Here is a 21777-nt window from a genome sequence, read left to right on the forward strand (position 1 = left end):
ATCGAATCGACGCCGCTCGATTTGCACGCCTCACGTGGGCATGTGCTGCAGTTTAAATGCTTGCGTTATGCGGCCCACGTGGTCGTGTCCTGTTCGTCGGGTGCTCCAATCTCCCATGCAACGTCTTCTTTGACGTCATCGCGTTGCTGCGTGTTGCTGTGCTGCCGCCCCCTCCCCCTCCCCCCCACAACTCCTGCGCGGGGCTGCTGTCAGAGACAGCTTGATTAAAGGAAGCGTCCCGCCTTAAGATCCGGTTTGGAACTGAAAGTAGCCATCTTGAAAATTATTCGGTGCAGTTCACAGCTCTACACTTCTAAAGACCTAAATTTTTCTAGTTTCTGAGCTACACGCTCGCGAAAGTGTAGTCTATTTCGAGGAGACTGTTGAGGTCACCCACGCATCCATGACGTCATAAAATCATCATTCAAATCCAGCTATTCCATAATCCATGCGACGATCAAGACCAAGAAAATGTAATTGGCGAGTTGTTCATTTCAGGCGTTCGTGAGCACGATTTCCGGATCTAACGGCCGTCAATTGGCTCTTAATCAATATTTTGCAAGGTATGAAGACTTAACCAAGCAATGACGTCTTGTGGAGCATATTAACTAAACAAAAAACAATTATGTTGTCTAGAGCAGCCTTTTCCACTTAAAAGAGTACCAATAGTTATAAGAGGGCTTCTTTCATGATAGGTGATGTTTGCTTCCAATATCTTCAAATGTAGAGTATTCCCTTCAAGCCCTTCACGCGTGTTGTCATCGCAGTCCCCCCTGCGGTTTTCCGTATCAGGCTCTCAACTGCACAGCCGTATGCTTGAAATGGCTGACACAGTGAGCCGTGTGAGGCACTCAGTATGCGAGCCGTATCTTCACCTGCCAGCTGGCGGCTGTGGGGCTGCGGCGTGAGGCTGTGTCGCTGTGCGGCTGTGTGACTGTGTGGCTGTGTGGCTGCGGCGTGAGGCTGTGTCGCTGTGCGGCTGTGTGACTGTGTGGCTGTGGGGCCAGGGCGTGAGGCTGTGTCGCTGTGCGGCTGTGTGACTGTGTGGCTGTGTGGCTGCGGCGTGGGGCTGTGTCGCTGTGCGGCTGTGTGGTTGCGTCACTCTCGAAGGCAGCAAAGACAGGCGGCTTATGTCGCCTGTCTCTGCAGTTAGTGCCGCTCGCTGGTGATACAGTTGTCGATGGCTTTGCGGTGCTGTTCGATCATGAGCTTGACTGCAAGACGGACTGATTGAGTTAGAGTTAAAATGATTTAAGCTAAGTGGTGAGTTCCTCTCATACCCGAGCTGGCCTTGCGTAGTGGCTTTAATCCGTCCAGGTTAGAGGGTCCCTCCATTTGAACTGGCGCACGACAGATGCTGCAGCCGCCTGGGCAAACCTTGAACTGCTCGTCGACTGCGCGGCGGCCGCGAGGCAGTGCCCTCGATGTGTGTCAAGCTTTGCCGGATGTATGGGTCGTGGAAAGGTCACAATGTGTGGAGACCGGGCTGTGAGATGGCGGCTCCGCCCACGCTCCGCGCGATCGATCTCCCGAGCCGTCGGCGCGCCGTCGAAGTCTCCGGCTGAGATGCCGGGCTTTTTCACAGCCAGCACTATTGTCGAACACTATTGTCCAGCATTATTGTACAACACTATTGTCCAGCACTACTGTCCAGCATTATTGTACAACACTTTTGTCGAGCACTATTGTCCAGCACTATTGTCCAGCATTATCGTACAACACTATTGTCCAGCACTATTGTCCAATATTTTTGTCCAACACTTTTGTCCAGCACTATTGTCAAGATTCACAATGTGCGCCGGGGAGGTACGAACAGTGATGACTTAAGTTTCACGGAAGGGATGGTGTGCTAGAATATACAAAGCGTTTCGACCAGTGAACTTTGCGGCCGTCGTCAGCTGTTGTGGAGTCCTGAGAAGGACTAGATCATGTGTGGCTTTCAGCAATGTATGCGTCAAAATCCGAATTTTCTGCTTGGAATTTCTGGGATTTGACTCAGGGATTTCTGATGGGGAGTCCAGTGCTCCACCAACTGAGCTCACTGGCAAGAATGTCCTTTCCGGTATGCTTAGTTGATAGAACACCCTAACTAGAATCCCGGCAGCTTCCAGCAGATAGTCTGGGTTTTTAACGCATACATGGCTGAGAACCACACGTCATACAGCCCTTCTCAGAACTCCACAATACCTGATAACGGCCAGAGAGCTCACTGGCCGAAACGTTGCGTGAATTCTAACATACCAGACGAGGACGATGGTCTGATCACTTATCCCACCCGTGGTGCCAACACCTTCGTCTCAATGTTTGTGCAAAAGTGCGACGAAACCCTTGAGTACCTTCTCTGGGGAAGTTAAGGGAAGCAGAACACAGTACTGTCTACCGACTTTAACCGATGTCTACCGATGTCTACCGATGTCTACCGATGCGCGGTTTGCGGCGGCACGGAAGCAGTCATACATCAAAGCTGTCTCTCTTGAAAAGGATTACCACGCGCTGACCATACCCGGATCAGCCTGTGTGCTCAAGTCACCAGCTGGATGTCTGATCTTGTGTTAGCAGTCGGCCGTCAGCCGGCTGGCCGCGTCGGCCCGTCAGCCCACGTGTCCAGAGAAGCCGCCGGTTATTTATTGCTGAGATACTCATCACGTGACATCTTGCTGCAGCCAGCCACGCGTGTCCGCGCGCCGCGTGACAAAGGCTCCCGGGGCTACTGCTGCTTAACGATTTAACGTTCAAGGGAGTATCCCACCTGTTTAAACTTTTCCGTTCTTGTTCGATCAGACCCGCGCGATTTGATCAGAAATACCAGTTTCCTCAAAATTGTTCTGAATGGCTCAGAATTTTGTTTTTAATCACCCGCTCCTGCGGGGGAATCTTAATTGACTCCCTGCTCACCAGCATGAAAGTAATACATTTGATTTGTTATGCTTTTTCCAGCGTGTGTGTTCTTTATTGTTTGCAGCACACTAATTTGTCAAAATATTTGTGGAATAAATGCTACGAAAGCTTGAAATACTTAAAACATAGGATATGTATACATAATGGCATGTACCATATTGACTCTTTTCGGAGCGCACCTTGGCTTTGGGTATGGGAGCATTACGCGGCCAAAGTGACGCACTGGTTCAAACTTCAACCGGTGCATTTCTTGATGATAGGCCGCTGCCGCCCGCTGGGCCAATCACAAACGTTCCTTTATTCGCATCATTAGAGGTGCGCGCGACGGTGAACACGACTGCAGCGAATAAGCGTAGGGCTTTTACAAAACGTTGGAAGCGTAGTTTGGACTCAAAAATACTTCATAGTGATATTCTTATTATGTCTTCATGGTACTGCAATAGTCAGTTCTACTGTTAGACGTAACTGGTCCTGAAGTTTCACCATAGTATGGTTTTGAAATATGCCCCAAAGTGAGACACTCCCTTTGCAAGGCCACGTCCATGCGCTGGGAAAGGACAAAGGTCATGACCTTTCCTGGATAGGTGCATGGTCCCACTTAGCGCTCTTCCACAAGGTGGTGCAGCGTCAACAACAGCCGCTTGCTCAACGTAGTGCATGTCAGCTGCGTAAATCCACCGCTTCCGCCTTGCAAAAGCGTTCGTTTGCTTTTCAGCGCGTAGAACGCTGTGCCCATACCCGAGTCAGGCTTTCTCTCATGTCTTGCAGAGACACACATGCTGCAATATCTGGCATCCCAATATGAATAAGCGATGACATTGACCCCTTAAAGTTCTGCGTTTCTCTCGAACCTCATCACTTCGTGAGCCCTGTCGCTTTATTGGAGTACTCATCACTCATAGATTCGGGGCGAAGTCAGAGAAATTTCCAGCCATTTTGTATGGCTCTTTCACAGTTGGTGATCAAATAATTAATTGAAAAAACTGTCCCGTCAACGAACAAAGTGCAGGACCGGACAGGCTGCAGAAAAGGATACGGTTGTAAACAGGATGTGACATGCTAAGGGTGGGATAGGTTACGTTACGTTACGATAGGGGCACGGCATTGTACATGACGTGACATTGCGCTACACTTGGTTGAGTCAGATAAGGCTGTGCCGTGCGGGGCCAGGCCAAGCTAGTTTAGGTTCCATAGGATAGTTCTGATCGCATAAACTTCTTAATTACGTCAGATTAGGTTTGGGCAGACCCTTTTCTGTACTCAGCCAATATCGTGCATTGCTGGGTGCTGCACCCTTTTCAATGCTTTACCTATTCAATGCAGCGCCTCGCTCGGTGCCGCGTCCTTACCCTTCACCTATTCAGTGTAGCGCCCCGCTCGGTGCCGCACCCTTAATCTTCACCTATTCAATGCAGCGCCCCGCTCGGTGCCGCACCATTAATCTTCACCTGTTCAATGCAGCGCCCCGCTCGGTGCCGCGTCCTTAATCATCACCTATTCAATGCAGCGCCCCGCTCGGTGCCGCACCCTTACCCTTCACCTGTTCAAGGCAGCGCCCCGCTCGGTGCCGCACCCTTACCCTTCACCTGTTCAAGGCAGCGCCCCGCTCGGTGCCGCACCCTTACCCTTCACCTGTTCAAGGCAGCGCCCCGCTCGGTGCCGCACCCTTACCCTTCACCTGTTCAAGGCAGCGCCCCGCTCGGTGCCGCACCCTTACCCTTCACCTGTTCAAGGCAGCGCCCCGCTCGGTGCCGCACCCTTACCCTTCACCTGTTCAAGGCAGCGCCCCGCTCGGTGCCGCACCCTTTCGCCTCACCTATTCAGTGCGGCACCGCGCTAAGTGCCGCACCGTTGTTGATCATAACTGCGATCACCGCTGCCGGCCGGTTCATCTCGTGCCGATCGTCTGTTTCATCTGAAGAGTATAGCTTGTAGTGGTGAGCCATGCACGAGACAATGATCGCCTTGATGAAAGCCGATGAACTGGCCCCAGAACAACAACAAAGGCAGTGCAGCACTCGTGCGGCTTGGCATTGGGTTTGCTCAACATTCGGTCTCAATAGAGCAGGGTTCAGTTTTGCTACCAGATGTGCACAGCAGCTCCCCCGGAAGCTGAATGGACAGCAATCCGTCCCATACATTGGACGCAGTGATGTGATCGCTGCTGTTCGTGCTGCTGAAACCGCCAATCCCATCAAGGAATCAATACGGAAACTATACATATAGAATGTGCTGTGGACAACGCAATTTGGAGGTAGCAGTAAATATAAGGAGTCCGAAGGTATTACTTTCCGGTGCGTGGGCGTTTTCGTCCGCCTGCAGGTGCGGGTCTGGTATTGCCAGCGGTAGTCGACGCTAACCGGCAAATGGAAAAGTGATGCCGCGGGGCTGAATTCTCAGAATAAAAGATTGTGAGCGCGCACGGTCAAACTCCTTTGATTTCTAGCAATCCACTCCGGAAAAGGTGCACGTCGCCGAGCGAAGATATGGTGGAAATACCACTGACACGTGTTGTTTATCAGCCATCGATTTGAAAGTTTTTGATGAAATAGTTAACACAGCACCAAATAGCTAAAAGCAATTCGCTAAGGCGGTGTTTTTTCTGCAACTACAATTTACAAAATTGCAAACATTGGCAGGAAAAGAGTAGCTAAAAAAGTATTACCTACTAAAAAAACATTGGTGGAGAACCCCATTCTGTCAAGCATGAGTGCTTCTTGGTAAGACTCACGTACGTCACAGGCGTAAAGCAGCACCTTCCGGAGCAACAGGCTGGCCTTGCATCTATTGTGAAGGACTCGTGCCGCATCAGACGCACTGGCTTCTCGCGGAAGCGGAGCGGGTCGAGATCTCCTTCCGAAATAAGGCGCAGCATCGACCTGCGCAGCATCACCGCCAAGGTGGATGTGTGCAGTGAAATAGATACTGACGGGCCAGAGCGCATGCGCGCCCGGAGCCGGCCGTTTGGATGTAAGCAATAAACAGGCCAATGTGCCCTTCTCAGGCCTAGGGGCCAGCCTAGACAATGGACGTGACAATCACATCGCCATCCAGCGAGTTGTTGTCAAAAAAGTTCCTAAAGGATAAAACTTCGCCTCATTTCAGATGTCTTTTGCGATAGAAGTTTCATATTCTAAATCCGTTTGTTCAGCTCTACGCAAACCTAATAAGCACGTAATAAAGGGAGCAAAGCAAAAACAGCTATGCTTGAAAGGCAGCGACAAAACCGCCCGTACAAACGAACTTCTTGCTGGGCGATGACGTGGCGAGGCGTTCGTCGCAGGCCTTCAATGGCTACGACCTCGAAAACAAGTTGGAGAAGCACCCAAGAAATTCACACACACCCGCCAAGATTTCCAGATCACCGAGACGCTGCAAAGCAATCGTCCTGTTGGAGCTGAAAAACCTAAAAAAGAAGGATAAAACGTTACCGGCGAAGAGCACGGTCTGTCTGTTAATTACGGAAAGAGCCACGGAAAACTACAGGCAACCTGGACCATGCTGACGTTAGTCTACAGAGGCGCCGCAGAGTTCAGGGTCCGCACCAGCCATCCGAGCAGCGCGTTTTAGCAGCAAGAAAAAACTGAACGAAAAGGCTACGGATATATCCCTACAGATAAGACAGTGTTAATAGCCTTACTCGTCGTAGAATAATCAGGGGAATGAACGGATAGATATATCATTATATCTATGCAGCAAAACAAATACCACACACGCACACACACACACACACACACACACACACACACATATATATATATATATATATATATATATATATATATATATATATATATATATATATATATAGATGTCCGTGGATCGCCATAAATCGACCCAAAACCGCAGGGCCGTTGCCTTCTCCACGTCACTCGTGTGTGAGCCTGCAGCACAGGGCAGCAGATGCGTGGTACCTTGTCGTCAGCATTCCGAGTAAAAAGACACGCGAGCTGCTGCAGAGGCATAGAGCTGCTGCAGAGACACACGAGCTGGTACAGAGACGTAGGAGCTGGTGCAGAGGCACAGAGCTACTGCAGAGACGTACGAGCTGGTACAGAAACGTAGGAGCTGGTGCAGAGGCACAGAGCTGCTGCAGAGACATGCGAGCTGGTGCAGAGACATACGAACGGGTGCAGAGACGTACGAGCTGGTACAGAGGCATACGAGCTGGTGCAAAGACGCACGAGCTGGTGCAGAGACAAACAAACTAGTGCAGAGACAGACGAGCTGGTACGGAGACACACGAGCTGGTGCAAACATACAAACTGGTGCCGAGACGCACGAGTTGCTGCACGATTCCGGGGCGTAGAAACGCATCGAGGCAGGGCTGCACCCGGTGCTGGAGGTTGACAGCAGGTAACTGCGCACCGAATACCAACTACTCTTGCTCTGACCTCCAGCCGCTCTTGAGCTACCTCGATTACCAAAATGCAAATGCGCGTAATGCATGTGCATGCCGCAGCTGCAGCAAGGATAGGCGGGGACAGTGCTGCCATACTGGGCGATGAATGGTCCGATTACGCATGCCTAGCGGTGCCGTCACCACTCCGACCTCGCAGCCCGATTATCTCGGCCATGTCACGGTGGATGATGTATGGCCCAACGATGCATACCCCCAGCATGCCCAGCCCGCTTCGCAGCCTGACGATCTCGGCTATAAACAGCCGGTCTGTCTAAGTTGTCCCGACACGAGATTGTAGTCGGTGGCACCTGCGCATTCGCATGACACCTGCGCATGCACGTGACAAACCAGCTGTGTGTGTGTGTGTGTGTGTGTGTGTGTGTGTGTGTGTGTGTGTGTGTGTGTGTGTGTGTGTGTGTGTGTGTGTGTGTGTGTGTGTGTGTGTGTGGTGTGTGTGTGCGTGCGTGTGCGTGCTCGGGACGTGAGCGCCAATAGGGTGAGAACAGAGTGTGCATAGACCATAACTAGAGTGTCAATAGATTGTAAAAAGAGCGTAAATCGAGTCCAAGTAGAATGTTTATGGACTGTACCAGAATAGTTCTAAGCGGCCAGGATAAACCCCCGGCGTTGATTGGAGTTGCATTTCAATATGGTTAGTAAGGATGGATTGCTTGCCAGTGCGTTTTGGGATGTTACTTTCAAGTACATCCGTGTGTGCCTGTTGATGTACTTTTAAGAGGGAAGCATATGTGATGCAATGATTTTTCATGCCTCTGAGATTTCTACGAATGAACTGGCTCCGTTCGAACTATTAAAGTGATAAGAAAGTCCTGATAAGACCAGGAGAGTACAGGACCTGAGGTGACCGATCATTTGGTAGATGTTTCCTGAGTGCCCGATTGCGACCCCTCTCCTCCCCCCCCCCTCACGCACCGCCTGGTTTGATACCTTAGACATACGTAAATGGCACCAATCGAAAGAGAATCAAACCCTGCAGGAATAATAATTGATACCCGTGATGCCCGTCGTGAAACAAGAAGGTACGAGCTAACGAAGTTGATGACCACCTTTTGCAATGCTTTTCCTCATGCTAGGGTGACCGACTTAATACCATTCTTCTCCACACCCGCCCCCGCCCTTGTGCCACCTGAATCTTATCGACTGATGCAGTTACTTTACTGAATACGAATGATGCTGAGACGGGGAAGATTTTTACCACGATACTCGTGATGCATGCCAACAGTTTTTTTTCAAGGATATTAATTTAGGCATTGCTTTAAAGTTTTACCTGAAGATCGTTTCTCTGTTCATTATCATCTACAAGTCAATTCTTTAGTTCAATTTTTGGCCTCAATTCGAACCTAATTTGACATTTCCTATGGCCACGCAAGGTCGTGAATAGCTCGCAAATCTACTTTGGCCATATTTTGGGCGCCACTGAGGGGGCACAAACTCAGCATAAGAGCTTTGTGCTCATAATGTCTACACTTTGTGGTACTATGTCTACGCATTTAGTTATTTCTTTATTCAACGATGGCTTTAGAAAACGAAGCATTTGTGGAGTACCGTTTCATGTAACATACCTTTACGTTTAAGCATCATATCATTAATGCGCTACATGGCTGCTCTAGAAAACCATGTTGTGGTTTGTAAAGGACCTGCAACTCGCAATACAAAAATGTAGTACTTGAGACTTGGCTTGTTTCTCTGGTGTGACGTTGGTGCCAATCTTACCTTTCAGATCTGACCATGGCAGAGACGCTTCATGTCTGGGGTAGCGCACATGAGTGTCTGGGGTAGCGTACATGAATGTCTGGGGTAGCGGACATGGGTGTCTGGGGTAGCGCACATGAGTGTCTCGGGTAGCGCACACGAATGTCTGGGGTAGCGCACATGAGTGTCTGGGGTAGCGCACATGAATGTCTGGGGTAGAGCACATGAATGTCTGGGGTAGCACAAATGAATGTCTGGGGTAGCGCACATGAATGTCTGCGTTACGCGAATGGTCAATCCGATCTTTTGACACGATGGGGACTCATCGTTTCGCTGCTAGCCACCGGATGACAACGAGCATTATTACTGCATGCTACCCGCAATGAAAGTTGCATGCACGCAACCTGTTCATTACAAATTCGTTTTATTCAAACATAAACCGGAATTGCGAGGTGTGTCCACATTTTGGCACCACAAAAGCAAGCCCAACAACCCTTCGCCTCATTTTGCTTTCGTTGCACTGGTAGCGTGATCAATGCGAAAATGGTGAAATATTCTTCCCGCCAGAATCGTCTCTGAGCAATACGCCTCATGTTGCAGCTAGATTAGCACTTCTAGACAATGTTTTTCCGGAAGATCACGGTTTCGGGTCATCAAAACAGAGCTACTCCCCCCCCCCCCCCCACCCCTCTCAACAATACGTCGGTCCAGGACCGAACGGGTCGGGCTAATCCAGACCCAGACGTCTTGTGGCCCGGTCGATGGCAGACTCCCTCTTCTTCGGCTTCGGAGGTGAGTCCTTCTTGGTGGTCTGCGAGCCGCCAGACACGGTGACCTCGGAGGAAACATCACCGACCTGCCGGAGCAGCGTCTAGGTCATCTGCTGAGTCAGGGGCAGGGCCAGGGTCAGCTGTCGAGTCAGGGGCATGGTCGGGGTCCACTGCTGAGTCCGGGGCAGGGCCAGGGTCAGCTGCTGGGTCAGGGGTAGGGAAAGAGTCCTCTGCCGAGTCAGGGGCAGGGCCAGGGCCAGCTGCTGAGTTAGTGGCAGAGAAAGGGTCCTCTGCCGAGACAGGGGCAGGGCCAGGGCCAGCTGCTGAGTTAGTGGCAGAGAAAGAGTCCACTGCCGAGTCAGGGGCAGAGCCAGGGTCAGCCGCCGAGCTAGTAGCAAAGAAAGAGTCCACTGCCGAGCCAGGCGCAGAGAAAGGGCTCACTGCTGAGTCAGTGGCAGGTGCAGGGTCAGCTTTTGAGTCATGGGCAGAGAAAAGGTTCGCTGCTGAGTAAGGAACAGTGCTGTTTTACAGCGGCGGAAGGGCGCACAACCACCAAGCTGCTCGCCAGCCTCCGAGATCGGATGTCCTCACTACTAGTCTCACCTCGGGTCCCACCTCGGGTCCCACCTCGGGTCCCACCCTAGATCCCACCCCGAGCCACACCACAGGGAGTGGACGAGGAGGACGTACCGAGGAGCCGAGCTGCAGGTCGCCCTGCGAGGTGGACTCCTTGGCCGGGCCTGATGTCGAGCCCGACTCGTGGATACCTGTAGCAGTGCGTCACGCAAATGTCACGCACAGGTCACGCGAGCAGATCAACGCCCTCGATCACGGATGTAAAAGGTCAGTGAGGCAGAACACCGAAAAGCGATAGAAAAAGTATAACGTGTCATATTCCCATGAGCATTGCAAGCAAGTGCATTTCATTAGACGCACATGCTTTCCGATCCGCCCGTACCAAGCAATGGAGACATCAAAACGCGTGGTAGGGATGTAGCCAAGAGTGGGTGGGTGGAAAGCACATGTCCCCGCTCCTCAGCCAATTACTTTACACAAGTAACTGCACAATTTCGCAGGAATTCTGTTCAGATTCGCAGTATTTCGGAGAAGTTTGACATTCCCCCGCCCTGCGAGCAGAATTCTGGTTACTGGGCTGGAACGGGGACGCTTGAAATAACAGCAGAGTTAAGGTTGGGACAGTGGACGGGACCTGCTGTGAAACAGTGACAGTATTTCAGGGAATTGTTGAGTAAATATGACAATCACCAAAATGTCCCATATCTATACTGGAAAATGCACTGTCAATATAATACAATGCTAATATCTAAATGTCCACTATAACGCCATACAAACAGTTAAATACCAATGAACAATACCATTGCTCAAAGCCAATACCCAATCTCCGTGCTATAAGCTTTGGGAACGAAAATATTGGCATCACAAATCGCGCAGTCTCCGCGCTCGTGTTTTGCGACTTCCGTCAGTTCTCACAGCTGCATTATACAGAACAATATCATGGTCAGTGGGGTGCTTAGGCGTACCTCCGCGCATCATCTACGAGCATCTAGGCGCATCTAGGCGCATCATCCAAGTGCCATTGGGATTTTCGGTGTCGGCGAAGGCTCGTGCCTATGCCTGGCAGGAACTTACGCTTTCACGTCTTCCAACCAGTAATCATACGACATTCTGGCAAACGTCAGCGGGCAGGAAAAAAATTACCGTGCAGAGAGCACGAAAAACCACGCCGAATCGACCGCCTGAGGCACCAAAAGCCCAAGCTTTCCGCTCGCCGGCTGAGATTCTGCGCCAGTCTGAAGCGTCGCCTCGACATTTCGCTGCGGCGTTGCCAAATTGGACAGGGAGACGTGCCTCAGATCTGACGCCCGAAAAACACATGCATTGCACCAAATGTGCTGAACAATGCATGATGGTGATTAAGTAAGTTGAAAGAGGATACTTTTCACTCAGAAGCATACTTAGCATTCAGCACCGTGGGAAGTCACGTCGCTTGCTTTGAAGGTGTTGTTGATAGGCTTAGCGAAACATGCCTATATCGGAAGGTCATTGCACCTCCAATTCCAAGCGCAACACATAGCCACATCCAAGCACGGTCTGTCCGCTAAAGGCAATGCCAATGTGGTCAAGGTGTAAAATTGTGCACCCCTGCCGAAAAGTTCTTGCAACGGCACTGCAGCACTGTCCTCAACACAATCTCGAAACCGATAGCTATTGGCCACATTTTGGAACAAACACCAATCCCAAAACTGCTTCTTGTTATCCCATTACATCCTAGCGCTCCAAAGCAGGCGTATCCGTCACGAGATCTATCCCAGGGTGCCGATCCAGGGTGGCGTCCGTCCACGCCACAGCCGTCTCCAGACCCGACCAGCCCTCGTCCGCGCGGATGAACTGTCCCGCGACCGCGTCCAGTCCAGCCCACGACGCCAGCCCCGCCCTGGTCACGAGCGTGGCGTCCGCCTCCCCCCTCCCCCCCCCCCGGCCGCGCGCCCCACAGCGTCCGAGGACGGCTGACGTGACGCGTGACGTGACGCGTGACGTACCCTTGGCGTCGCCGTCGGGGGCGACAGATGTGGTCATGCCAAGGGTGCCGGTGTTGGTGCCCTTGTCCGAGTGCCCGTCCGTCTTGATGATGGCCGTGGTGACGGAGATCTTGCCGTTCTTGACGGCGACGCTGCCGACCAGGGCCGTTCCTGCCGCAGCGCCGCCCCACCGCCGTCACCACCGCTCGCGGCCATCTCATCACGGGGCATGACGTCACAGGATACTACGTCAAGGGGTACTGCGCCACAGCTAGTAAGGTGTCGTGCTATATCAGGACATGCCATGTTATATCAGGACGTGATGTTTTACATCAAGACGTGACGTATGACTTCAGGACGTGACGCATTCCATTAAGGCGTGACGTGTTGCATGATAACGTGCTATGCCGACATGAGTTACGTCGCGGCTTGGCACATGTAACAACACCATACCACAAGGTGGAGCAAAGCTGCAGTTGATAGACCTATTAATTTCCACACCCGTTTGCAAATGAATGCATAAGATAGCGCCGTGTTAGTTTTACAGCGTAATCGCTTAAAAGCGATATAAATAACAATATATTCCACGATGTGCAAATTCAGCGACCGGTGATGGCGCAATGGTGCGACAGTGTGGCATCGCTACCATCTAACAGTGTTGCAACAGCATCACTAACAGTTTTAAATTTACCACCGAATCCTCTTCCCCGTTTATCACAATAACGTAACGCACCTTGCAGAGGTGCACCAGTGTCTACACACCACCACTACTGTCTGACACCACTGTACACCATTGTCTGGCAGTAGTTAACGGCGCGACGGTGACCTCCGCCACAGTGTCTGCTTGGATCAGGCTGACTTTATGGTGCGAGACCCGAACCAAACGTTTTCGACGGGAATGGCGCACCGCCCAACGGCGATTGCTCCCATTCATCTCATGCCCTCTCTTATAATATGTCCACCACATCGCCCTCAGGGGTCATCGGGTCTGTCCCGGGGTCATCTTTTCCGCCGAGGGGGTCAGCGGGTCAGCCGAGGGGGTCAGCGGGTCAGCCGCGGGGGCTCTGCTCACCGTCGGAGCCGGCGCCAGAGCCGTCGGTATTGGATCCACCGCCCACCACAGACAGGCTGCCCGAGAGACCGTCCGGGCCGGCGTCACCCTTCCCGGTGGCCAGCACTGTGCTGCTCGACGTCTCCTCGCCCTCGGGCGTGCTGTGGAGGTCGCAGGGGTCATGAGAGGTCACAGACGTCGTAGGGGGTCACGGGACATTACGATGGCCTATTTTGAGGTCATCGGAAGTTCAGCAGTCTGATGTCGATGATGTGTCTGCTGATGTGGATGACGGTGACACATGCATGGTGATGTGAATGATGGTGTGATGTGTCGACACAAGATGCCGCGTGAAGGTGCGCACACCCGCCGACTTTCGTCACAAGGTGTCACTGGCATCATATGCGATCACACGAGGTAGTGAGAGGTGACGCGATATCATTCTGACCGCGCAAATGCAGGTTGATCGTGCAGATAAGGTCGCATGACGTTACTTGGGGACACTTAAGCTCACTTGAAAAAGCATTTGGTTATTTCGGGCCATTCCAGATAGCATGTCATTAGAGCCTGAATCCTGGATCTGGACGTGCCTGGATCCTGAGGAGGGATCCATGATTCCATAGGGTTCCATGTCAATGGTATCATGAGATCGGATCCTGCGATCTTTTTTGAAAATCAAGGCATGGGCACCAGAGGTCATGTCGCAATACATGCCATCACTGTTTTGCATCAGTAACATAGGAGCAGGTCAGGTCAGGTCACAGAAACAGCCTCGAATCCTTTCGATTGTTGACGATTGCCCCATACGGACACTCGGAGAGCTGATATATATATATATATATATATATATATATATATATATATATATATATATATATATATATATATAGATGCAAGTATGTTGGAATATTTCAGCAGAATCCTTTCTTTAAAACATGCTCGATGAAAAAACACTGCTGGCTCAGCATTGACGAGCTTTTTGACGCATCGTTCTAGTTTCCGGGCCTTTCACTTGGCGTCATCGCTTAGATTACGGATAGTTTGCACAAAATTACTCATATAGTTATCGCTCCTTACACTCTAACGTTTCGAAATCCTATCTCATCGTCAGAGGAGACTAAATGGCACAAGAAATAAGTTACCGCTAAGGATAATGATTATCTTCTAGCTCTTCCAAACTTATTTTGTGGGCTATTTAGTATTCTCCGATGATGAGATAGGATCTCGAAACGTCAAAATGTAAGGAGCGATGAATATATGAGTAATTTTGTGCAAACCATCTTTAATCTAAGCGATGATTCCAAGTCAATGGTCCGGAAACTAGAATGATGCGTCAAAAAGCTCGTCAATGCTGAGTCAGCAGTTATTTTGGAGGACACCCTTACCCGGCTGCGGAGGTGAGGACTGCCTGTGTGGAGGACGGTCCCGGTGCCGAGATTTCTGTCCGCTTGGCCGAATCCGTTTTGCTCACGCTCTTCCCATCCTTCGTGCTGTTCTGGATATCCGCCCCGAGCTTCTCGAGCACGGACAACACCAGGTTGGCCTGCTCACTACCAGCCGGTGCTGAAGTCAACGTCACCGCTCAGGTCACCACGTCACACTCATTACGTCACACTCATTACGTCACACCCATGTCCGCCCCGAGCTTCTTGAGCACGGACGTCACCAGGTCGAACTGCTCATTGCCAGCCGGTGCCGAAGTCAACGTCACTGTTCAGGTCAGCGTCACACGCAATACGTCATACTCATTATGTCACATGCATTACGTCACATTCATATCATTCGTCATCCTCCGCTGATCACAGAATTCTTCCAATGAAAGACGATGGGACCAAATCTGTGAAAAAAATTGAACACGCAGTTTCCATTTGATAGCAGCGAATCGGCTAAGCTTACTGTTTACCTATCCATTACCCTTGAACGGGTGACCTCGTTATGTTGGCGCCACGTATGACAATGTGACCTTGAAATACTCTCCCCGAAATGCTCTCCCCATTTTTACGGGCCTGTGGCTTAGCAACTAGAGGGGTTTAGGTCTTAGAAGCCCAGGGCTGTGAACTACATCGACAGGTCTTTAAGATGGCTATTTCAGTTCAAAACCCCATACAAATGTGGAACACTTCCTTTAACGTGTAAAAAGCAAACCAATGAAAAATGGTGATAGGAATGATTCATTCCCGGTTAATGCTGCTATGACGTCCCTGTGACATTTCAAAAGGTCACCAAATGTAGCCAGTGCGAACAACGGCGGCTGGCCGGTAACAGCACTGCCCAACCAATTAGTTGATTCAAGAGCTACAAACCAGCTTTGGTCGATGCATTACAAGCCGTCAGAAGAATGGTCATACCACGTGACATACCACGTCATACCTGGCCACGTGACATCCATGCGTCCACGCGCTCCACCCGTCAGTCAGGCAAGCCTGTTGACAGGGTGCGGCAGACATGTCGTAGCGCAGTCATATGCAGGTTGTTATGAAATTGTGAGTGCGCCGTCAGTCAAGCTCATATCTGCTCACGCGCACGCGCGCGCGCGCACACACACACACACACACACACACACACACACACACACACACACACACACACACACACACACACACACACACAAACACACGAGCTTTTGAGAAGTTGTCTTTGTATTTCAGAAAAAAAACATTCTTAGCATTCTTACAGTGGTGTGCTGGTCGATGTGACTAGGCCGGTGCCGGTATGCACAAGAAGAACGCGGCAGTCGCGGCCATTTGCTGTTTGGTTGGTAGCGACAGTGGCGCCGCGTAGTGGCCAAAGAACGCAAGAGGGGATTTACTCCAGTAATGGTGAACGCAGCAGAAGTCTGCACACCAGTCTGCACAGTGCCGCGCGCTGGACAAATACTGCGGAGCTTCCCACGGCTATTTCACCAGTAGCGCTGACCAGCCGTGTACTTACGGGTTCCCATTTGGTGCCTAAACAACGGGAGAGGGACAACATGTCCGATGAGTCACGAATGCATCGCGATGACGCAAGCCACACTCGATGTGGCAAAATTGCCACATTCCTGCCATGTGAAGCGCGCCATGTGACGCTATTATTTTGATTCCATCACACTTAAAATTGCGCTTTGATGTCACTCGGACTTGCGGACTTTGAAGTTTAGCATGAAGCGCAAATTGGAGATTTGACGTATTCTGCGCAGAAGACATTGTCATTCAGACGTCAATTCCCTGTCCTTGTTGGTGCACTTCAACGCAGGTGCGTAGCGTGACATATGCGCCGGTAAACTAAATTACAGTTAATGACAGAGAACGTGAAATGTGTCATTATATATAATATATATATATATATATATATATATATATATATATACACTTAACTATTTCCAGAATTGATTGGTGCACTGAAAAACTTTTGAAGTTTTATGTTTCCGTAAAGTTCTAGTAAATGCTTAACACCCTGAAAATGAATGGCGTCAATACTGGGCCTAGCAACATGAAACTCATAACCAATCGCTAGAAATTGTTGAGGGCGAACCCACCGTTTTTTTTCCGTGAGAGTGTACCTTTCTTAGTTTTGAAACGGCAGAAGGGAGAGGGGCGCATCGAACCCCTCCCCTATCAGTCCCCGATGTGAAAAACGATGAATCACGGCGAGGATTAGTGCACCGCCAGTCGCATCACACCTCGCATTTACTACATCATTTTCACGTCACTCGCTTCCAGCGTAACGCGTCCGGATCAGCTTGTGTTGTGCACAAATCTACAGACATCAACGGACCCAAACGCAGACGCGGGAACAGAGAGAGGGGAGCGAGGGAGGGAGGGAGGAAGCCATGTCCCCACTTATTGGGAGTGTGTAGCTTTGATGCAAGATGACTGATGCATATGGGAATGCATGAAAAAATCGACTTCAAAGATGTCAATGACCCATTCACTTCCTGAGGCTTCCGTACGCATTTGGATTCAAAGGTCATCTTTTAGGCCCATTCGCCCCATTTGGCGAAATTATTGGTAAGCATAAATGTTCGTACAGAATTCCTTGTGGCATACTTAAAGAGCTTAACAGAGCTCTGAGAGCTCTTCCGCGAGGTCTCACAAAATGTTAAGTCAGGGACGGTCAGGGTAAAGGGGGGGGGGGGGGGGAGGTCACGATCCGCAGAAGCGCGCGAGGCGAAACACTGCCTTGGAGCCGCGCAGGAGCCGATGGCCAACGCCGCCATCTTCGTCTCTCCCTGCCGGTCCCGGCGCGTACCTGCCACGGCAGCAGCCGACAGCAGCAGACAGCCGACGAGGCAGGCGAAGACGTGCATCCTGCGAGCCCCAGACGGTCAGACGGTCAGACGGGCAGACGGGCAGGCGCTGGCGCGGCAGACGCTCCTGCAGGGGTCGGACGCTGCCGGCGGCGGGACAAGCGACTGCGCCGACCGCCGGGGGCCCCGCCGTGCAGGCGGGCGCGGTCCGGGGTCAGCCAAAGGTCGCCGACGGCGGCCAAAGGTCAGCGCCATTTTGTTTTGCGGGCAGACGTGGGAGTGGTGCAGTAAAGGTGACGGCGGAAGGCTGTGGCCCATCCCGGCACTAGCCAGTGACTCGCAGTGAGGCGACTAAATTAGTCATGGCTAGGTCAAAGCCCCTTCTTCCACGGGGCCCTCTTTGTCATTAGAATCGCCGTGGTTTTGGATTGGGCTACCTTTGCACGCTCGACAGCTTATTTTATGCCCGGCAGCCACTTTTGATGCGTTAGATGCCCTAAAAACACCTTGGCCTACGATAAACTGCAGGGGCACTGGTCCCGCAGTAGCCCCAGCCATCTCGAGGAAAGGTGGCCACCACCCCTTGGCCGCGCCCGTGGTGCTAGTCTATGGGGATGTTGGTCAAAGTCACTGATCAAGTGAGTCTAGGGGGTGTAATTTAACTTGGGCCACAGATTCATCCTACGTTTCCAGTGATTCATGTTATGGCTGGTGAAGAAGCCTCTGGTTTCATCACCGTGCAAGCGGACGATTCGTAGGGTGTACTTTGGAATGGCCATCTATCAGAACTTACCGTGCCTATATTATCCCGTTTGTACTCTACTGAAGATCCACATCGTATTCCTGAATTTCAGTTATCCTCAATTCCAAGTTCTTCATCCTTAAAACTCAAAGAAATTACTCGTTCGTCAACGTGAATGTCAGCACTTTATCAATCTTTGTGCGCCATTGCCGGTTTGGGGCGCGCCGACAGCTCTGACCGTTTCACCTAACGCGTCTAATGTCGGCCTCTTCATGCCCTCAAACGGTCCATTTCTACTGCGACGGATCGTGTAGGGTAAGAAGTCCCCTCGGAGTGCCTGGACGCGTCGCCGGCGGTGCCGGGACCGCGGCCCGGCCGTAGGGTCCGCCGTCGTGTCGCGCCCAGCAGCTGACCGCCTCTGACATCATCAAATGTCAGTCAGTTGAAAAGGTGACTGTCGGGCAGGAGCGCACCGCAAATGCACCTCCGGACGATCCCAACCGAAGCAGTCGCAGGGGTGGGTCGACCCTGGAGGCGTCGTTACGATAACGCATAAACGCCGTGCAAAATAGTGTTTAGGAAATACGTCCTAAAACGTGCTGTACCGTCTCTTCATGTTAACAACGACGGACCCTTACCACGAACCTTACGCAACATCTTTTTCCACGAATCTTAGGTAACAAGGTTCCGAATATTGCACGAAACTCACGGACGTCCCGGGTATTCAGGTTGTCACGCCCTCGCACCCGGTACAGGGCATACTGGTACGGGCTGCCCGCAACATGGACGGTTGAGCGTAAAGGCTTCGGTGACCCGTGCCGGGTATCACGACAGAAAGGAATCTTTCAGCGTGCATCGTTGTGCACCGCACTGAATGCCCATTGATTGATTTCTAAACGTGCATTGCCTTAATAATGTTTCTCCAGATCAGGAACCAAAATTACGTACGTGTGCAGCCTCGAGCAAAGGTCACGAATATGCCGCGTTTCTATTATAGTGAGGTGTGTTCGACCTCGAGCGAAGGTCACAAATGTGCAGTGGTTCTGATATCCTGAGGTGTGTTCGAGCTCCAGCGAGGATCACGGGTGTGCAGGGCCCTGATATCTTGGGGTGTATTCCACATCGAGTTAAGATCACGAATGTGCAGTGATTCTGATATCCTGGGGCGCGTTCGACCTCGAGCGAGAATCACGGGTGGGCAGTGGATATCCTTATATCTTGGGGTGTTTTCCACATCGAGCAAAGATCACAAATGTGCAGTGATTCTGATATCCTGAGGTGTGTTCGACCTCGAGTAAAGATCCCGAATGTGTAGCGACTGATATATTTAGGTTTTCAATGTCTTCAGCTGCCGCTAAAGTCCGTATTTGTTGCACTCTGCTCCATTGCTCCGAATAAGTCTATCGTGTGATCCCCTCGTGGTGTGTACGCTCCTCAAAAACCAGCATCTCCATGGTGTTCAGAAAAACGGTCACGGTCGCTGCGAATGGTTTTTGTTTATAAAATCTTTCCTTGCACAGGTTACAAGGGATCTTATAAACCACGTACATTCGTGTGCTTTTTCCCTCAGCCCATTCACACGCTTCTGGCGGATCCTACATACTCTCAGATGGGGTTAGGGCCTATAGCGCTGACCTTTGTAGCATGGGCTTGAAACATGAACTACTACATCTAGTCTAAACTTGGACAACAAGACCACTAAACCTGAACTTGACTTGGACCACTGGCCAGCGCTGTCCTAAGGCCAGACTGAAACGTCAAACTTCTGAAAGGTCAGGCTTGGTCAGTGGCCTTAAACGACCCTGATCGGCCCTTTTGGGAACATACCGCTTGGCGCATCATTACACAACTTCTGAATGAAGAATCTGTATTGACATGCATTCAAAAAAGTGAATTCACTTCCGATTTTGTTCGAGAAAGGCATGTTGCCGAAGTATCCACCTAACTATATCTCTACTCCCGTGGTTTTCCGAGGAATTCGGCTAATAATACTGTGTTAGTTACAAGTGAGTTCACATGAAGTCTAACCCACCCGGTGAATTTGTTGTTTTTCGCTCTTAGTCTTTAGCATTCTCAGGGGGAGCATTTCGACTACCACCCCTCCACCCCCTGAGCATGTTGTGCTCAACCAGCCACCAGAGCGCGTGATGCTGATGAGCGCGCGATGCAGCCACCAGGCTGACGCGGCATGTAATAACTGGTGCTACTTTTTGTTGGGGCTTGAAAAACGCTGTCTCATCTTTAATGTAATCAAACTAATTTACATCCAAACAAAAACCAAAAGAAAAAGCGATTTGTTGGGATGGGACGCGGTCATGCTGACGGCGGTTGGAGTCCCCGGTGTAACGGCTCGGGGACAGGAGGTCACTCGTCGCCTCGGGCAATGCCAGCGCTGCGCTTAACTCTGAACTCAGACGTGTTCTCGTGACTGCGGTCCCTGCGTCGCGATGGGTTACCTTGTGAATTGTCCGATGGTGGACTTCCTTCAACTTCGCGGTCGCGTTCCACTGTCCTCGGATGCCCTTTATCACCAGGAAATTGCATTTGAAGACTGGTGCAATCAAGCGGTTGCGGCCTCTTAGAGCGATAAAGCCAACGCATAACGAGTAATACAACGTCTTGTATTGCATGGTTCTGTGCGTAAGCAGGTTCAGCGGTTGCACCAGGCGACGAGCACCTGTGTTTATGAACAACCGGGATCAGTTTGTGCACGGTCCACTTTAGCAGCCTGTTAAGATACCCTGGTGCATCAAGTAAGGCAGGATTAAGAAGCTCGTTACACTCTTCGAATGAGTTACGACTGCCCAGATCTGTAGTGCTCATGTGAGCTCGGAAGCAAAATCGTACCACTTCGGTAACATCTGGACCAGTCAGCAGTTCCCCAAGCATGGCAGACGGCAAACGTCGCGTCTTCCATAGTTCCAGATCACTCAACGACAAAAATTCATAGTCCCAGATCACTCATCGACAAAGATCCATAGTCCCAGATCACTCATCGACAAAGATCCATAGTCCCAGATCACTCATCGACAAAGATCCATAGTCCCAGATCACTCATCGACAAAGATCATAGTCCCAGATCACTCATCGACAAAGATCCACAGTTCCAGATCACTCATCGACAAAGATGGCATGGCAGTGCGAGCTACCTACAAGAACTCAATCTGACACCGCTAAACACGTCTCCCATGCTCCAAACCGCGGAGCGCCGGTCAAACACTGCACGCACCGCAACAGCACGGCTACTCCCTCGGCATCGGCGCATTTGCAGGACCGAGGCGACTTCGGTTTTCAGGAGCCCGAGCAGCCGCCAACCACGGCTCTGTACCAGACACCCGCGCGTCGTGTCCCGAGTCTGGGGCCCTAAATGTCGTTGCAGTCGGTGGTGGGACGTCACGTCACGTCAGACGTCGCGTCATATGTCACACGTCAC

At 51.2% G+C, this 21777-nt stretch overlaps 1 protein-coding gene across 1 annotated transcript; it reads right to left on the reverse strand.

Annotated features, from left to right (window-relative positions):
* Positions 1 to 9420: 9420 nt before the first annotated feature.
* LOC119090089 (protein qua-1) lies at positions 9421 to 17759 on the reverse strand. Its single transcript, XM_037212886.1, has 6 exons — positions 17605 to 17759; positions 14760 to 14937; positions 13396 to 13535; positions 12345 to 12494; positions 10474 to 10550; positions 9421 to 9869 (listed from the first exon to the last, which is right to left on the reverse strand). Exons 1-6 carry the CDS (start codon positions 17660 to 17662, stop codon positions 9741 to 9743), a joined length of 732 nt encoding a protein of 243 aa, XP_037068781.1. The 5' UTR covers positions 17663 to 17759; the 3' UTR covers positions 9421 to 9740.
* Between the last annotated feature and the right edge of the window lie 4018 nt (positions 17760 to 21777).

This window comes from Pollicipes pollicipes, unplaced genomic scaffold, assembly GCF_011947565.3.
Source record: "Pollicipes pollicipes isolate AB1234 unplaced genomic scaffold, Ppol_2.1 Scaffold_1600;HRSCAF=1878_pilon_pilon_pilon, whole genome shotgun sequence".
Lineage (NCBI taxonomy): Eukaryota > Metazoa > Arthropoda > Thecostraca > Pollicipedomorpha > Pollicipedidae > Pollicipes > Pollicipes pollicipes.

Bases quoted from the DNA above. Each gene is read 5' to 3' on its own strand.
- LOC119090089 (XM_037212886.1), bottom strand. From the start codon at position 17,662: ATGCACGTCTTCGCCTGCCTCGTCGGCTGTCTGCTGCTGTCGGCTGCT. The intron at 13,536-14,759 runs GTAAGGGTGTCC...CGACCTCCACAG, and splicing joins GTCCTCACCTCCGCAGCCGG to CACGCCCGAGGGCGAGGAGA. The intron at 10,551-12,344 runs GTACGTCACGCG...GCACTGCTACAG, and splicing joins CCCCGACGGCGACGCCAAGG to GTATCCACGAGTCGGGCTCG.